The 20,034-nt window shown below is 40.7% G+C and overlaps 1 protein-coding gene across 7 annotated transcripts in view; it reads left to right on the forward strand.

The window, feature by feature from the left end:
- ZNF608 (zinc finger protein 608) overlaps positions 1–20,034 on the forward strand; it is a 132,136-nt gene that overhangs the window by 67,175 nt on the left and 44,927 nt on the right. For all 7 annotated transcript variants that reach the window (XM_087958003.1, XM_026673750.2, XM_026673740.2 and 4 more), the window contains one exon: positions 1,304–1,559. In XM_087958003.1, the coding sequence (XP_087814129.1) occupies positions 1,304–1,559 (256 nt within the window). The remainder of the gene's footprint in view (positions 1–1,303; positions 1,560–20,034) is intronic.

Here is a 20,034-nt window from a genome sequence, read left to right on the forward strand (position 1 = left end):
TTGATTTATATATTTTTTGTGTACCATCCCAGATTTTTTGGTATGGCACTCTGTGTGCCAATAACAAGTGGGAACACCACAGGCAGTTTATGCCATAGTGTTTCAATTATCAGATCTTAATATGTTCTTATCTTCCTTTAATTCTTTGTCTTCTATTCTATTGTTTCTTTGTATTGCCACATCAATTATCCATATTTTCTTCTATTCAACCACAGTTGAATAGAATCAGAGTCCAAGACTTTAGCAATTTATATTATGAAATCCCACAATATTTTAATCTGCTCATTTTCAACTATTTTTTCAACTTTATGTTTCTACCAATTTTTCATTACTGGCACATGATAATTTTCATGGGTGTTTCTATTAATCATTTTAGCCGCTGTGTTATGTCACTTATAATTTTGCATGAATCTTTTTGTACAAGCTGAATATATGACCTATTGTTGCTTCTGCTTCTTTGCACAATCTGCACTTTGAATCATTTGACAATTTTTCAATTCTGGCCTTGATTGCATTTGCCCAAATTATTATGTGTAAAGTTAGATTCTCAATCCAACACTGATGGAAACTTAATAATTAATGTTCTAACCAAGAGGCCAATAATTATTAAGGTAGCATCTAATAATCTGGGCAATTCCATGCAGGATGGGGTTGTTGTTGTTTTGTTAAATTAGGGTGTTCAAATTTAATAAATTTCCAGATGTCGAGGAAGTTCTTAGGTATCACTCTGAGTCTCCTGTCACAATTGGTATAATAACATATTTCTTTTTTCATAAGGGTTCAATTTCAAACCAGAAGTCCAGGTATTTTGTGTATTTTTTCAAATTATTAATAAATATTATCATTTGTTAACAACAATGTGAAGTTTTAGTTGCCAATTCTTTAGCTCTGGTATTGGTCTTCATACGCATTTAGTTCTTCCCAAGAATCTAGAATGTTGTAATTTCTTGGCTTAGTGCATATACAGATCTAAGCAGCATGGCCTTTTGTAATTGACAGATGGAGAATGGTGTAATAAAAATAAAATAGTCATTACTTGCCATTGGCATCTGGTTGGGCAGTATCATGACAAAATGTTGAACTAGTTGAACCTTGGCCTGATTTAATATAACTCTTATATTCTGATGTTCTTGTGCCAGAAAATTAAAAAAAAAACAAATTTCTTCCTAAAGTAAGGTTTTTTTATCCATCTTGATGAATTATTATATAGAATTAATATGTTTATTTATTGATACATTTCTAACAACAGTATTTCCTTTTACTTTAAAAATAACGTTATTTTTCCCTTTGTGTTTACTTCTAGGTTGATCCGCTCTTTACAGTGCCTGCACCTCCGCCTCCTATTTCCAGTAATCTGACAACTCAGATTCTACCTTCCTATTTTTCACCTTCTTCATCCAACATTGCAGCCCCCGTGGAGCAACTTTTGGTACGGACTCGTTCAGTGGGTGTGAATACTTGTGATGTTGGAATAGTAACAGAACCTGAATGCCTTGGACCATGTGAACCTGGAACCAGTGTAAATTTGGAAGGGATCGTATGGCATGAAACTGAAGAAGGTAAGATATTTTCTTCCATCTCTCTCTTTGTTGGAGTGTTGCATTTGATTTAAAATAAATATTTCTGAAAAATTATCAAATAGAATGCTTTGTTTGATTTCTACTGGGAAAAAAATTATTAGGTTAATCTGAGTCTCAATCTAGCCATAATTTTACAAATAAATTAATCTTTTTTGCTTCTGTTGTTTTTGAAGGATGGGTTGGGTTTTGTTCTAAAATCTTGTTTAACATTGATGATATTTTGAATAAAGTTGAATGTATTTTACATATGTTATAATAAAATATGCATAAATATACAAGAATAGTAACAAAAATGTGCAATCACCACATTAATATTCAAATTGTTTCATTTTTTAAAAGCATCTACAATATTCCAGTAATATATACAAGTAGCAAAGATCATTGTTACTGGATTTCCTGCAAATTTGATTAGTGTCTTGTGTGTGTATAGGCAACATTTATAATTGCATGTTAGCTATTTAAATATTTTGTTTTAAGTGACCAGAGAACTTTGTGATAATTGTTTGAGAACTGGAGATTTAGAAGATAACCTCAGTCAGTTGCAGTTTCATATAAATATATATTTTCTTAAAATAATGAACAAAAATTCAAGCTACTGTTTGAAAAATAAATTGAAAATTATTAGCAAATCGTCTAGGCACTAAAATAAATTTGAAAGATAATTATTTTGACAAGTTAGAAGCCACGCAAAAATGTAACCAACATGTTTATCAATATTGATTTTCAAAAGATTCCCCTCATATGTGAACTACCTATAAGTATTATATCCACCTGTTTTGGAGGATATGGTCTGAAATATTGAGAATTATTCAAATTGATTTTTTACAGATGTTTTCTTCTTTCTTGTTTGAATAGTATTTAATTACTAGTGATTTAATATCCTGTGTAAAAGGAGTGTGGCTGCTCGCGAGTTTAGAATGCTGGACTGATGATCAACAGGTATTTGAAACCCAGTTAATGGTGCGGGATGGGGTGAGCTCCTGTCACACGCTCCAGCTCTTGCTGACCCAGCAGTTTGAAAGCAGACGACTGCAAGTAGATAGATGGTTATCACTTTGTTGAGCAACTTAACAGGGACATGAAAGGAGCCCCCAACTGGCAATGCAGATGTCACTGTTCTATCCTTTCAACCCAGAAATACTTTGGTGCTCCTGACACAAATATTAGTAGTAATAGACTATGTGAATTGAAACAAAGAAAGGGAATTTTTAAAGTGTACAATGCACTCCACTGATAATAAATCCTAATGTATTTTGTTTAGCAAAGCTTAATTCTGTGGAATAGGGTATGGAATATTATCAGCTATGCATTAGCTATGTTTGCAAAATGTTTTATACTCTGCCCTTCCACTTGTCTTCTTTGTGTGTATATCTTCATCAGATTCATAAACTAGATTGACACTTTAAGATTATTTTTAAAGGTCACATAAGCAGTTTTAAAATACTTTAAGGGAGATAGCTATCTATTTTGGCTTTAGTGTTCACCTTAACAAATTTCACAGAAAGTCAAAGTGTATGGGAAAGAATTATGATGACATGGAAGAGCAATGGCTTTTAATATTGTTATTTTTGCTGAGTAAACTAAACATCTGACCCCCACAGAATTAAGAAACATCCCTTGTTAAAGGTCTTCGAGGGGGACAGTGTGCTATTTTATAATGTTCTTATATACTTGCAAGAATGGCATTTTGTCTGGTTTTTTTTTCCTGTGCTCAGATATATTCAGCGGAGAAGACTTTTCTTATTGATAAAAGATAATGCCTGATCTGTGTTTATAGATTCCCTGTTCCTGTTCTTAGTTGTTAGTAAAAAGACTAGTCTCTCAACCTTGTTAGTTATCTTTCCCATTCTGATTGTGCATTTACAAATCTGGGCAATTGGTTTGGCATAAACAAGATAAAGATAAATCCACTATCTTTAAATGTCAAATGTAAAGAAATTTTAAACTTGCTATATATATATATATTTGACAAAACTTCTTAAATTATACTGATAATGTAATGAATAACTCAAAAGAGTGACATATGATACTGCTTAACCGCATAAGCTTCTTAAAAGAAAAAAAAAGGAACGCTTCAGATTTTTCTTAAGAATTTACTAGATGGAATGATTACTAGTACTATGTTATGGAAGACTAAATATATCTTCATTTTAACTTTTTAATTGGAAGTAAATTATTTTAATTTCCTTCCTAATATGATTTTACTGTGAGCGCTGGTTTTAAGGTTCTGATTTATATAGTAGTAATAGAATACATTTTTTCTTGACTGGAGCTTTGCATATCATTTTAAATAGTGAGCCAATAGACCAGGATACCGTGAAAACAGTCATACTTGGCTAATTTAAACGGGAAAAATAATTCAGCATACAATAAGCCAAATTCTAGAAAAGTATAAACTTGATTTGATGATACATAGTGATACTTGATACTCATCTGGGATTCATTCGAGACAGTGCAACGAATACTAGAAACAACAGGTACCAAGCAAGCCACATTACTTACCACATGACCCTTTATTTTGGATGCAAGGTGTAGTAAATCATGATGTAGCCAACCCCAGCAAGTTCTACCTTGTGTATCAAATATGGGGAGAAAGATAAGTGCGTAGACAAGATTTTTAATTCAAATATGTCAAGCACCAAATTTACGCTCTATAAAAAAAAAAATTATGTTCAGAACAAAATTACTTTTTTTTTTTTTTGGCTGCTCATCTTACCACAGGGTAACTTTGAGTAGCTTACAATATTAAAAGGATAGAATTACACACAATACGAACACAATAATATAAAAATATAAATAGCAAACCCTAACTGAAAGATGGGAAGGGAAGAGGGAGGAGGATGAGCAAGGAGATGGGATCTGTTATGAATCTGTCAATCACCCCTAATGTGACCCCCCCCAATTGGAGCTCCAAGCAAACTGGCAGACCCTGGTCTTCAGGCAACATTATAATTTTTAATCTTAAATTAATTAAAGTTATGTATCCAACATCAGATATTTTAATTGTACTTTAAAGCTTTTAAGAGATTAAAAATGTGCCCAAAACTATGCAACAAAATAATGCAATACTACAAGATTTATGAAAATATAAATGTGTTGTGGGATTTTAGTAGCCATTAAGGAAAGACTACTTGGAAGCCACATATAATCTAGAAGATACTTGCATTTGAATTCCACACCAGAATATATTTCTTTGAATAGATCAAACCATGAAATATTTTAAAAAATAACAGTTTCTTACTTGAAAATAATTAAACATATTTGTTTATGACAGTAATACCAGAATTGTCCACTCAGTAGCTATGGTGGCTTCTGGAAGGATTGTTGCTTTTCTGTGGAAAGCTTAAGAAACACGCTTGGATTAATATGAATTGTTAATAATCTTAAGAAATTATAATAACTGTCTTGCTTGTTTCATCTTAGACGCCTTTGCTAGATTTGTAAGTCTGTAGTCAGGTGGTTTAATAATTAAATTACTAACACGCTAATAGGCAAGAGTGTGATTGAGATATCAGTTATTCCAGTTATCTTCAGTTTTATGTTTCTGTACCAGTTCTAAGGATACATACATTTAAAAAATTCTCTGTAACTGAGTTTCTATTGTTTTACACATGCTCAAAATGACTGATGGGTTTATGTGCCTGTGCATATTTTATCATTATCATTATTAGGACCCTTAAATATTATTACATCAACACTAGATACTATTTTTATTCTGTTCATAAAGGATGCAAATTATGTTTCTGAGTGATACCTGACAGAATGAATTCTGCAATGATCTGTACTATAGAAGGTCTGTACTATATTTATTGTATGACATCACCTAATTACAAAATGTATCTTGAGCAGTTACAGTGATTCCTCAATAAAAGGCAGTGATAGGTTGGAGATGGTGTTAATTATAATTAGAATAATATGGTGTCTGGAGAAGGTGAAATTATATTTGGCATGAATTCTTAAAAAGGTAATACCTGCTGACCTAGCACTGAAAAGGACTGCATTTGGGTATGACTCAATTATGTAGGTCAGGGTCCCCAACCACCGGCCGCGGACCGGTCCCGGTCCGTGGAGCACTCTTTACCGGGCCGCAAATAAATTTTTTTTTTAAAAATGGCGGCTTTCTTACCATAGCCGGTGAATGCTGCTGGGATCGGGATCAAGGACACAAATGAAAGAAGGGGAGGGAGGAAGCAGCCGAAGCCTGTCCTGCTCTCTGGCTCAGCTCTCTCAGTCGCTTTCTCGCTCCTCCACCAGCCCAGGAAGAAACTGCTTCAAAGAAGCGGGAGCGTCGCCGCAGCTTCCCGAGCGCCCGTTTCACCCCACCCCGCCACGCCCGCCAGCTCGCGGTTCAATCCACAGTGTCCGTTCTGCCTGCCTGCCTGCCTGTCTGGTTGTTTGGGAGCAGCTTCGGCTGAGAATAATAACTATTCGCCTTTTTAATCAGCCGAAGCTGCTCCGAAACGAAGAAGGCAGGCAGGCAGGCAGGTAGAACGGAGCACTGTGGGATTGAACCGCGAGCGGGCGGGCGGGTGGGGTGGGGTGAAACGGGCGCTTCGGGAAGCTGCGGCGACAGGAAAAGCCACCCCGCTTCTTGAAGCAGTTTCTTCTTGGGCTGGTGGAGGAGCGATAGAGTGACTGAGAGAGGAACGAGGCAGACACCTGAGGAGGGAGGGAGGGAGGGAGACACCTGAGGGATGGGGCTGAGGAGGCAGGGCCGAGGCGCCCTGAACTTGGTGGTTTGCTGGCAGATGTTTTATTACCCGACTAGGTAACAACATCAGATGTTACCTAGTCAGGTAATGAAACGTCTGCAAGCAAACTACCAAACTCAGATTCTCTCTCTCTCTCCCCGGTCCTTGAAAAAATGTTTCTGCTTGAAACCGGTCCTGGTACAAAAAGGTTGGGGACCACTGATGTAGGTCACTTATATTCTCTTTTAAGATTCTTAACTACTGTCACACGCCATTACTCATCTTATTTTTTTGAAGATGATAAGAACAATGATGCTTAGTGTCCTTCTCCAATATTTAAAGATAATTTAAACATTTGAAATAGTGTACCAAACTTGTGCTTTTAATTATATTTATGTTAAAATTATTCTAAAGTAATCACATTTAAGAGCTGAGCTCCCAGATTTGGAGAGATGTTTCTTAAATATAGTGATTAAAAAGGAATTATATATTTTGACTTGCAAACTTTCAGTAGATCAGTACATCAAAACTCTGTTTCTGCCTAACATAGCCTATTATCATGACAACTACAAGTGTATTTGGCACACTGTATGCACATAGCTTCTGTACACTGCACACACTTGTTAAGGCTAACTGAAACAGCCATCCAACTACCTCACTTTTAGATACAGATATGAAAGGGTGTTTGACAAGTATTGTACAAGTAATCTTTGACTTACTGTCACAATACCGGAAAATTCATAGTTAAGCAGTGCAATGGTTAAGTGGGACATCATATGACCCCGATTTGCAACCTCCTTCTGGCTTTCTATTGACTTTACTTGTGAGAAACTGACTAGGAAGGCCCTAAATGGCAATCACATGGGTGTTTGTAATAGGATGCTGTGAATGTGATAAATGTGTGGTAGTTCTCAAGCACCCAAATCACAATCATGTTACCAATGGACATATTACGATGGTCAGTATACAGATCAATCTTAAATAACATTTTTCAACACTGTTGTAACCAGGGGTGGGATTCAAAATTTTTAACAACTGGCTCTGTGGGCATGGCTTAGGTGTTGGGCATGGCTTGGGTGGTCATGTGACTGGGTGGACATGGCTTGGTGGTCATGTTATTGTCTGGGCGTGGCCAACTCAATATCACTCACATCGAGGCACGCATCTCCTCGCCTGGCCTCTCATGACTGTGGGGATGCTGCAACAGTCATAAGTGTGGAAAATGGTCATAAGTCACTTTTTTCAGTGCCATTGTAACTTTGAATGGTCATTCCACACAAGCAAAGTACCAGCAAAGGAGGGGGAAAAAACTCCAGAGACGTTCCTGAGACAGGAAGTCTAGTCTTGCCAAGAATGTAATAAGGGTTAATGGAGAGGCAGTTTCTGTAAGCAACACCAGAATGTTTCCTTCCTGCCTTCCTTACAGGATTAGGCCAGTAATTTCTTCTACCGACCGGTTCTCCGAACTGCTTAGAATGTTGACAACTGGTTCTAGCGAATAGGTGCGAATTGGTAGAATCCCACCCCTGGTTGTAACTTTGAACACTTGCTAAATATATGATCATTAAGCAAGGACTACCTGTAACTACTTGATTAATAGGCAGTATCATCCAGAGAAGACCTAATAGATTTTTAGGTTTTCTCTGGATGATACTGACTATTCATTCATCCAACCATCCATCCATCCATTCATCCATGTCACCAAAATTAATTATTGAGCTTTTAGAAAATGGCAGTTGATAATCTATGTAACCCTACTTTCATCATTACATTTCTTAAATTTTAGTATAAAAGTTTATAAGTATTCTGGTGTTTTATTTATCCATATATTTATGCTATCTTCAGGAAGAATATTTGATTTCAGTAAGTAGTTCATCTTGGGAAGTGGAACAACAGGTTAAGACTATATGTATAAATTTGATAAGCTACCTTTGTAACTGGTTTTGTCTCCATGGCAGCCATTTTTGTGAATAAGTACTTAAATATTCTCCTCGACGCTGCTGCGAGAATCCAGGATGGGTTAGACTCCTCCTGATGACATCATCGAACTGAGTCTGTTCTTATATAAAAGGCCAGCCTCTGGGAGTCTCCCCAGTTTTGACTCAGCTCCTTTCAGTCAATGAGCTCGTGTCTCTGAAAGCACTGTGCCAAGTCTTTCTGTCTCCAAATCGGGGGAAAAGCCTTACCGAGGTCATCTGCCAGGTTCAACATCAACACACAGTTCCCTTGTTGCTGCTGTCCAAACTACTGGGGAAGATGATCTCATGCAATGGCATCGTCCCGTGGGCACAGCTTCACTCCTGATCTCTACAATGGTCCTGCTTCCCTTTCAATGAGCAGGAACCAGCCACACGTCGATCAGGGTCCAGCTTACTCCACAGACCCGGCATTCCTTCAAGTGGTGGCTTTCTCTGGAACTCTGGAGGGGTCACCTGTTCAAGAAACTAGACAGACTCCTTTTCACCATGGACGCCAGTCTTCTGGATTGGGGGGCCCATATGGATGGCGAAATAACACAAGGGATTTGGTCCCGGTTAGACAGGACCTGCCCCATAAACTGGCTGGAGCTCAGAGCCATATCCCTGGCATTGAGGCATTTCAGAGTCACGGTAACTGGATCCCATGCACTAGTGTTGACGGACAACATGGCCGCAAAGGCACACATCGACAGACAAGGAGGGATGAGGTCCAGGGCCCTGATGAGGGAGGCCGAATGTTTGGGGCAGTGGGCAGAGAGACACTTGTTGTCAATCATGTCTCTGGGATTGACAACTCCCAGCCGACTGGCTGAGTTGGAGCCCAGTCAAGCACGCAGAATGGTGCCTTCATCAGTCGCTGTTCAGAGACCTTTCCCTCAGGTTTGAGACTCTGGAAGTAGATCTCTTTGCCACTCCCCAAAATGCTCAAGTAAACAGGTACTTCACCAGGTTTCCTTGTCATGGAGCAGAGGGGACCAATTCTCTTCGGAGCATATGGCCCAGGGGTCTCCTCTACGTCTTTCCCCCTCTTCCCATCACTCCGGTGGTTATTCAGAAGATGTTGAAGGAATGGGCAGAACTAATTCTCCTGGCCCCTCATTGGCCCAGGAGGCCCTGGTTTGCAGACCTGGTGAACCTGTCTGTAGCCAGCAAAATCTCCTTTCATCAGGGAGCATTGCTCCATCCGGATCCCCAGAGGTTCAAACTGACCGTGTGGCACTTGAGCGGCAACATTTGAGAGAGGCTAATCTCCCTGAGAGGGTTATTCTCACTATTCAGGCGTCTCACAAACCATCTACGATGCACATCTACAATGCTACCTGGAAGGTTTTTTGTCTCTGGTGTTTAAAAGAGGACCTCATCCCTACCTCAACTGGTTTAGCAAAGTGTTACATTTCCTTCAAGACGGCCTAGAAAAAGGATTAGTGCCCAACACCCTACATCGACAGATAGAGGCCCTTTCCTCAGTTCTGTCCTGGGAATCTTTTCCTTCCTTGTCTCACCACCCATCTGTCTGGAGATTCTTAAAAGGGCCTTCCAACCTCCACCCCCTGTTGTACACAGGTATCCCTCGTGGGACCTTCCGAAAGTGCTCCAGGCTCTGACGGAACCTCCCTTCGAACCCCTTAGGTCAGTGTCCCTTCAATTCTTGACCCTGAAGGTGGTTTTTCTGGTAGCAATCACATCTGCTAAAAGAATGTCTAAGCTAGATGCTCTCTCGGTCAGAACAGGATCTATGCACTTTTCATGATAATAGAGTTGTTCTCCGTTTAGATCCCACCTTTATCCCAAAGATTAATACCTGGTTCCACAGGTCGCAGGACATTGTGTTGCCAGATTTCTGCCCCCTTCCGCACCACGACTTAAGCATAAGTAGCACACCTTAGATGTTAGAACAGCGCTTAGAATTTACCTCAAAAGCACTTCTACCTTTAGAAAAACAGGCTGTGTTTGTATCTTTTTCCCCATCACACTTGGGGAACAAGGCCTCTCCTCCCACAGGCCTATTGCACAGGTCTACAAATCCGTGGCTTTTCCAGTGCCCAAGGGCCTGACAGCGCACTCTACCAGAAGTGCTGTGACTTCAGCTGCCTGGGCCACCCAAGCATCCCTGGAAGAAATTTGCAGAGCGGCCACATGGGCATCTCCGTCACCCTTCATCAGACATTACCGTCTAGATTCCTTTGCCTCTGCGAGTGCAGCCTTCAGCAGGCAGGTACTTCAGCGAGTGGTTCCACAATCGGAGTGATCAGCTGGACGAGGACACTCCCGTGGACATGCAGGCTTTGGTATGTCCCGTCCTGGACTCTTGCAACAGCGTCAAGGTATAATTACCTGAGAATGCCCTTTCTATCCGCTGCTAGAGAGTCCAGCCCCTCCCTTGTTTCATCCGGTTCTGGTAAGGTATGTTCACGTTCAAGGTTCTGTTTGGCTTTCAGAGACACTCCCTAAAGTCTGTCAAGTATCTTCGCCAAAGCTGGAGAGACTCCCAGAGGCTGGATTTTTATATAAGAACAGACTCAGCTCGATGACATCATCAGAAGGCGTCTAACCCATCCTGGACTCTCTAGCAGCGTAGATAGAAAGGGGGTTCTCAATGCCCAATTCCTACAGGAAATAATTCCAAATCTGCCTTTTGGCCAAAATGTTTGTGGATTCCTCTTGTCTGCCATTCTGGTTTCTAATACCTGGTCATGGACTAGTGCAGAGGTGTCAATCTCATCATTGTAAGGATCATACAAGTATTTGCACAATTGACAAATAGCAGCTATAGATTATTGTTCTTACTAAGTTTGGAGGCCGGGAAGCTTCAGAGGAAAATTTAAATGATGTGTACATTATTAATTGCATTTTCCTCTTTAAAAAATTAGGAACTATTCTTGTGAATTTCTCTTTACGTAGTCATTGTTACAGTAAAAACTGAGATGATCCTTTGTAGTAACAAAAATATGTTGCAAAATTGAATGAGGATTGTAAGAAAGTATATTTCACTGTTTCAAGTGAAAGATGGAAGAAAAAATACATTTCATTGGTGGGAAGTCTCTGCAAGAAATCAACCTTGAATAGAGTATTAGAGAAAAAAATGTTGCTCAAAAAATAAGAGGTACAACCAGGAAATAAGATATAGTCTTAACAATTACTTCTAAGAATTCAAATTACCAATGGAGACTTGCCAAAGGCTTCAGCACAACTAACACAAGTCCTTTTATGAGTCAAATATTCGGCAGCCAAAGACTAAGTAGTATGTTCTTTCTCACTAGTCTGTATATGTAACCCATTCAGAATCACAGTATACTGTAGGGAATAAATTAAAAAAGTAAGAGATGCTTTTCTTTTGCTGCTACTGCTAAATGATAGGATATTTTTTTTTACATTAAGCAATACTAGCTAGCTTGAAAGAAAACTAATTGTGTGGTGTTTTTTTTAAAAGAGACTTTAAATATCTGAGAGAAGTATGTATAAACTCATCTTGAAGAAAGGAACTAAATAATATTCTCTGTTACTGAAATATATTTTGATGTTGAAACAAATTTGACTGTTAGCCAATAATAATGATGATTTATTCAGATGATGGTGTATTTGCTTGAAAACTAATCACAAATCAAGCCATCACATATAAAAAGCTGCTCCTGCAGCATTTGTTTCTCTTCATTGTTAGGATGATATTGGTTCTTAAAAACAATGTGTTGATCTATCTGCCTAGTTATTTCATGTCATGCAAGTCTTGGATTTATTCTATATAATATATGTTCAGGTTCTTAAGAATGCTATGCCACATTGGTCATCTCTTTTCAGAAATTAATATAGCAGGTAGTTCATGGGAGTACACAGATTACTTTACTTTCTCTGCTTGTATAATTGTGTGGAGGGAGGGAAGGAGGAAAGAAGGAAGGAAACAGAAGAGAAAAAGTATATAAAGTAATTGTATAAAATTAACTTTAACATTATTTTTAAGCAACTTGTAACTCAACCACACAGGTATTGTTCTGTCTTTTCATTATGTTGATTATGAGTCATTTGAAAGATAGAGAATCCAATACTGAAAATATGGAGTAACAATTTTCTTTCCAACAGAGCATAACTATCAGTTTAGCTACACTACATGCTCAATCAATCCAGTATTTGGCATACATTGATAAATAACATACAATAGTATATAATTCAACACCAAAAATATATATTTAAACTTTATTTCTCTTTCCAACTTTTTTATCAACAATGTAGATATTAAGTCAAAATTGTATAAACATAGAATAGGCCTAGATTGCATAATCAGATCAATATAAAGAGGTCAGCCCATCCCTTCTTAAGCTTCTACTGAAATGTCTAGTAAACAAAAATAATTTTTGATGAATTAGCACCATGATGAATTTATTTAGCATTCTTCAAAACACAAGACTATTGCTGGGTTAAAACATGATATTTAAAGTCTTTATTCCAAAGTTCTTGTAAAGTTGCTCACACTAACACTGCAGCTGTTTATAAAAATAAAGTGTAGATTAAATTTTCTAACGCACCATACAATAATTACAGAATATTTAATGCTTGGAAAAAAAACTGATAAAAACTTTTATTAGAATACTAATGCCATATCCTTTCTCATGGTCTTGAAATATTATTTCATTGTAATTGTCAAATAAGGATTATTCCAAAGTATGAATATTTCATGTGAACAAAAATCAAAGTTAATTTCTCAAACATATCTTCTAGATATGTCTTATATTATTTAATGCTGGCATATTGGCTAAAGTTAATCCCTGAATCAAAATAAACATAAGGTCAATGATAAAGCTGAGTGTCAGAAAAGTGCGTCCCTCAATTTTCATATGGCAAATAAAAAAATAATTTAAAACATAGAAATTCTTCTTGATATATCTCCATCAGGAACAATAGCTGTGTAAACATTTGTTCTCCATAAAATCTTGGTTTTTGTTTGTAGTTTGTTATTTGATTTTAGAGACATTGTAGCAAAATGGTAGCAAAAGATCAGGAAGTGCCTGGTAGTAGTTTTTTGAACTAACACATTACAAGTACAAGTTTTTGTGAGCTCTTATTTCATTATCAGAGTTAGAAAATGTGCCTTTTCCAGTTTTGTTTTTAAGTTATCACACAATAGGACAACTTCAGGATTTTAAAGTAGAAGTTAACATATTGCAAATCATGATTGCATTCTTGATATAGTGTGATCCTGCTCCAGCAACATGCTGAATCTTTAGGAATGGTTAGCTATAGATGGAATGAAGCTGAGCCCAATCATTGACAGTAGGATATATATATGTAAGTTGCATTCACTGCTTATAATCAATTTACTTTATTGTCAAGCAGCTTACTTTATAGTTATGCAGGTTAACTTTATGCAGAAGACTGATGGGAAGAGACCGATAGTTTTCTATTTTACTTATCTTTTTTTCGGTTCAATTGTGTCCAATTCTTGGAGATTGTCTGAACAAGTCCCTGTAGTTTTCTTGGCAAGGTTTTTCAGAAGTGATTTGCAGTTGCCTCCTTCCTAGAACTGAGATAAAATGACTAGCCCAAAGTCACCCAAATGGCTTTGTGGCTAAGGATGAAGTAATTTATATACATTGAGATGGAAAATTGGGGTGGGGAGGAATCTAAAAAGAATGGAAAATTCACTTCTGTTAGGAACCTTACCATCATCATTAGATATTATGACTCCAGAATTTTATGCAGAATTTATGGGCCAGTGGATGTTCAGTGGGAGCATTTACTATTTCCTGCCTTCCTATGCACTTGGACAGCTTCTTGCTCTGTCCATCAAGCTTTTTGCTTCAATAAATTTGAATTGTCAGTCAAAAGTATGTCGTCTGGTTCTAGTATCAATACTTTAATGTAACTTCTATCCTGCTCTCAAGTTTATCCTGCAAGTTACCCTATATTGTTATTTCTAATTTACAAGTTAACATTTATGGGATTGTAGCTAAATGTCATTGTATCAGAAAGGCGGCTGTAGCAGATTCTAAAAACATCTAAAAGAGTTTTCTAAAATTAGTTCTTTGTAAAATGAATATACTAAAAGTAAAAATCTCTTTACGAGGATTTAGATATAGTGTTTGTTGACAGGCAGTCAACTTATGTACTTTGGTTGTCTTTGGATCTGATAAACATAGCAGCAGATGTAGAACTAAAATCTGGTTTCAGTTTTTAATGAAACTTCGTGTTTCAAAATTGTACATACTAGGATGAGTTCATCCTAGCAACTGGAGTTTTATGGAAAGAGAGGACAGAAGAAACAAAATGTCAAAGTGATTTGGAGGTCATTTGTGAAGAGGTTGAGTGGATAATAACTAGGATGCTTGGCAATAGCTGTATATGTATTAACAGTAAGACTGCATTGTTATGTAGCTTGGCAGTATGGCATGAATAGATTTGGCAGGAAAGGTAGGAATAAATATATCATATTTGAGAGAAAATGGGTGTTGGTAGAAGTTACCCTGAACACCCTTTCTATCTATGCTGCGAGAGAGCCCAGGATGGGTTGACTTTTTCCTATGATGTCATTTAGCTGAGTCTGTACTAAGATATAAAAGCCAGTCCCCGGAAGAGACCCCAGCTTTGGCGAAGATACTTGACAGACTGAAAGGTGTCTCTGAAAGCACAAATGAATACAGAAATATGACTTACCCTCTCCGCACGAATCAAGGGAGGGGCTGGGCTCTCTCGCAGCAAAGATAGAAAGGGCGTTCAGGGTAACTTCTACCAACGCCCATTCTCCTCCATGCTGCATCGAGAGCCCAGGATGGGACATACCGAAGCTTGCATGTCCACGGGTGGGTCCTCGTCCGGCTCATCACACCAACTGTTGAACCACTCATTGAAGCACCTGTCTGCCGAAGGCTGCAGCTGCCGAGGCAAAGACATCCAGACGGTAATATCTGATGAAAGGAGGCGGAGATGTCCACGTGGCCGCACGACAGATCTCCTCCAAGGGTGCTTGGGTCGCCCAGGCAGCTGAAGTGGCTGCGTTTCTGGTAGAGTGCGCCATCAGACCTCGAGGAACCGGAAGGGCCGCAGCTTTGTAGGCCTGCTCAAGATCTGACCCACCTGCTAATAGTAGGAGAAGAGGCCTTGTGCCCCAAGTGAGAAGGGAAAAGGAAACAAAATGGCTTCAGACTTCCTGAAGGAGGAAGTGTGCTTACTGTATATTCTAAGAGCCCTACCTACATCTAGCGAGTGCCACTGCTGCTCTAAGTCATGATGCGGGAGGGGGCAGAAGCCAGGCAGCATAATGTCCTGGGACCTGTGAAACAGGTGTTAACCCTTGGAATAAATGAGGGGTCCAGACTGAGGACAACCCTATCATCGTGAAAGGAACAAAGGTCCTGTCTGATGGAAAGAGCAGCGAGCTCGGGTACCTGCCTGGCTGAAGTGACGGAAATGGGGAACACTACCTTCAGAGTCAGGAAATGGAGAGACAAAGTTCTAAGGGGTTCAAAAGGGGGCTTTGTAAGGGCATAAAGGACCACATGAAGATCCCATGAAGGATACCTGTGAACCACCAGAGGATGCAAGTTGGAAGCCCCTTTCGAAAACCTGACTGAAGGGTGATGGGATAAGAAAGGAAGCGAACCCCATGAAAGAACCGAGGAGAGGGCCTCAACCTGCCTGCGTAAGGTGTTGGGGGCCAAACCTTTCTCCAGATCATGCTGAAGGAATCTAAGAACCTCTGCCAACTGGGCTAAAGCGGGAGAGAGAGACCCTCCCTAAGGCACCATCGGGAAGGGCCTTCCAGGTGGCATCATAGATGTGCCTTGTGGGAGGTTTGTGAGATGCCAGAATAGTGATGATAACCCTTTCAGGAAGATCAGCCACCTCTAGCTGCTGCCGCTCAAGTGCCACATGGTCAGCTTGAGCCACTGGGGCTCTGGGTGGAACAGAATCCCCTGATGAAGGGAGATTAGAAGGGCTGGGATCCTCCAAGGAGAAGACACCGACAGGTCCGCAAACCAGGGCGTCCTTGGCCAATAGGGTGCCAGGAGGAGGAGCTCCGCTCATTCCTCCAACATCTTCCGAATTACTGCCGGAATGATGGGAGCGGGGGAAAGGCATAGAGGAGACTTTTGGGCCATCTCCACTGAAGGGCATTGGTCCCCTTCCGCTCCCTGGCAAGGAAACCTGGTGAAGAATCTGGTGACCTGGGCAATTTGAGGAGTGGAGAAGATCCACCTCCAGCATTCCGAATATGAGGGAAAGGTCCCTGAACAGAGAAGGAGGAATAGACCATTCTGCCTGGTCAACTAGGCTCCTGCTGAGCCAGTCGGCCTGGGAGTTGTTGATCCCAGAGAAGTGGTCCACCGAGATCGACAACAGGTGTTGCTCTGCCCATAACCCCAACCATAGAGCCTCTCCCATGAGGGCACTGGACCTAATAGTGCTGAGCATGCAGGCATCCGCCGTTGACTCCTCCCATTTGGAGGCAAAGAAGGCTAGGTGACCTCCGATGGGTGGGGAGAACGAGGGATTACTTACAGCAATGGCAGGAACGACCCCCACCCTCCCGAAAGGGCTGTTTACCAGTATAAGGAGCTGGGCGATAGTCAGCTCTCTTCCCAGAGGAAGAGAGAATTTTACGTTTATCTCTGGTTTCGATGAGATAAGGTTCCAGAGCATCGCCAAAAAGCTTATCGCCCACGAATGGAACTGAAACTAGCTTTCATTTACGGCGTGATTCTGCCTGCCAATTTCTGAGCCATAACACTGCTACTGAAGATGCCATGGCCCTAGATGCAAACTTGGGGGAATTGAGAGTGGCATCTGCAGTGAATTCTGCTGCTGCAATAATCTTATTAAGGTCTTGGTGAGACCGAAGGTCAGATGTAGGCATTCTAATCTGGAGTTGGTGCAACCACTGTATGGATGCCCACGTGAGAGTGCCAGAAAATAGGAACGAGGCCAGAACCGGAATGTCAACAGAAGGCACTGCCAGGGAATTGTCCAGGGCTGCGCTGATGTTGTAGAAGCACTTATCCAGAGAAGATGGGCGAGGATCTGCCGAAGGGGAAGCACACTGTTCCTTGACCATGTCCACGAACAAAGTGGGAGAAGGCAAAACCCCTGCATGCACTACAGGCTTGGAGAAGAATGAGTCTCCCTGGCTAGAGGGAATTCCTTGTGGCTCGGGAGCCACTTCCTCTGGCGACAGCTTGGCAATGACCAAGGCCATGCTGAGTAATGGCCTGAAGAGAGAAGGATTGAAGACCAATGCAGAGGATGTCTGCTCTGGGTAAGAGTCCTCTTCCTCTGAAAGATTTTGGTCAAAGGTCTCGCCCTCTTCACATTCTGAACGAGAGGACTAACTGTTCAGATGGTAAAGCCCTTCCCTCCTCATCAACCTCCTCCCATTCTGGTAGAGAAGAATGGACCCTGAGGTCCTGGGGGCTGTGTAAATCAGGCTGATGAGGCAACTTATAGATTGAGAAGGGAGAAGGGCCTGAACCCTTTCCGGAGGTCGAAGGATTTGCTTGAAGCCTTCAGCCAATCCCTGCCTAATGGCCAAAGAGACAACATCTTGGATATCCCCTGGTCTATGCTCAAAGGTAGGGGCAGAAGGCCGAAGGCCTGCTGCTGAGGGAGTGAAGGTGGCTTCAGGCCTAGATTGAGAAGAGGTTCGAGGCCTGGAGGGAGGGGGAGGAGCATAGGGCCCAGAAGCCCTTGGAAATAAGGCCCAGGTCTGCTTAGATCCTGAGGATTATATTGTATTGCTAAAGCCTCAGGAGACCAGGATGGAGGATGGAAAGGCTCAAGATAACTTTTCCTTCCCTGGGAGGGCTTGGCTGGGGCCCAAGAGTATCACCTGAAACCTGCTGTAGTTGCACTCCCTTCTGTTGAATAGTTCTGTTGAACTGCCTCTCTAGGGCTGCATGTCTGCGCTTTTCTGCCCTCAACTCAGCCTGACTTGCCTTCTTAGGGGCTAGAGCCTTAGCTCTGATTTTAGCAGCCACCTCCCTCTGGACTGATTGGGTGCGTTGCCTACAACTTTTTCTCTTATTGGCTTAAGAGACTGTTCCACTGGGGAGGGGGGACTCTGCCTGACCCTTATCTTGCTCCATTTGAAGAATAAAGGCTCTTACGATGGAAAGAAACTGTTTGTAAATTTTTTGTATTAAGCCCCTTAGGGTATAAATGGCCCCCGGGCTTACAAAATGGCCGCTCACCTCATGGTGGAAGGCTTCAATCCAAGATGGCCACTGACTATGGGAAACAGGCTCCGAGATCGAAGAATTTCTCTTTAGGCTATAAAGAGCCCCGAGTGAAGTCAGCAAAGAAAAGGGCAGCCTCTGGCCACACGATCAGCTGGCTGACGCTGTTATTGGTTTGCCGATCGCTTTTTAAGACTGCTCAAACCGCAAGCGTGGGGGAGGTCTACAGACGCTGCCCAACTTGCCTGAACAGCACTCTGTTATCGCTGCTCCCAACGTTGCAGGAGAGAGAGAGAGCCCTGCTCTCCTGGAAGAGCAGCTGCCCAGATCCTGGGAGTTGCTGAAGCGAGGAAAAAAGGTACTGAAGATCGCTGGTGAGTGCTATCAACAGAACCTCAGCTCACTGAAGCTGTTATCGGTTTGCCGATCGCTTTTGACGACTGCTCAAACTTCAGGCGTGGGGGAGGTCTACAGACGCTGCCCAACTTGCCTGAACAGCGCTCTGGCAATGCTGCTCCCAACCTTGCTTGAAATGAGGAAAAACGGCACTGAAGATCACTGGTGAGTGTTATCTAACAGAAGCTTTCAGAGACACAGCTACTGACTGAAAGGAGCTGAGTCAAAAGCTGGGGTCTCTTCCGGGGGCTGGCTTTTATATCTTAGTACAGACTCAGCTTAATGACGTCATAGGAAGGAGTCAACCCATCCTGGGCTCTCGATGCAGCATGGAGGAGAATAAGTAGTTTTCTGGCATTAAGCTTTTATGGGCCACAGTCCACTTGATCCAGTAAAAGCTTCTTCTTCTTCTTCTTCCTCCTCCTCCTCCTCCTCCTCCTCTTTAACATGGTTAAGCTATTAGAAAATATTCCAGAATGTTATGTAATTAGTTGTCTAGGATAGCAGAGATATTCAAAGATTTTTAGTCAGTAGTCTATATGTTATAGACCCTTTCCATAATTACAATATTATACATTTGATCCTATTCTGATATATAATTTCTACTATTAGGGGAAGGTTTTCCATTACTTAAGTGAAATAATGTGACTGGATAACATGGTGTTTGCTTGGTTCGATCGATATAATAGTTAAATGCCTGACTCCTGCTGATTTAGAGTTTTGTAATGGCTCAAAGTGTATGTTAGATCAATCTGATAGCAAAAACAAGCAAATCTAATTCATACCTTCCCATTGCAAATATATATGTTAATCTCTAAGTATATGCTTCTGGATGGTGAGATGGTCTGATTAGGGTGAGTACATATATATGGGTGTGTGTTTATGCTCTCCCCATGTATTATGTTTGCATGGTTTTAGACTACTGTATGTATGCATTGGGAAATTACATAAGTGTGCAGTCTGCAAACACACCACTCTGAGCCACATGATACAAGAAGGAGTAGGGTAGGGTATTTAAATTTGAGCAATTGCAGCATTTCTCCCATAGGAATATTTTACCCACGGTTGCTAGCAGGATCCAACTCATTTTCTATCTTAATCTTTTTCTGGCTTCTCTTACCACACCGAATTTGGTTCCTTCTGTTTTGTTTTCAGAAAGTTGCCTTTCCAATTGACAAAGAGACACAATCCAAGGCCCTTGGTAATTCATTTCCAATATTTCACTGAGTTA

Source organism: Notechis scutatus, chromosome 2 (genome assembly GCF_049901735.1).
Source record: "Notechis scutatus isolate UNSWTSFEM ecotype Mainland chromosome 2, rNotScu1.2, whole genome shotgun sequence".
Classification (NCBI taxonomy): domain Eukaryota; kingdom Metazoa; phylum Chordata; class Lepidosauria; order Squamata; family Elapidae; genus Notechis; species Notechis scutatus.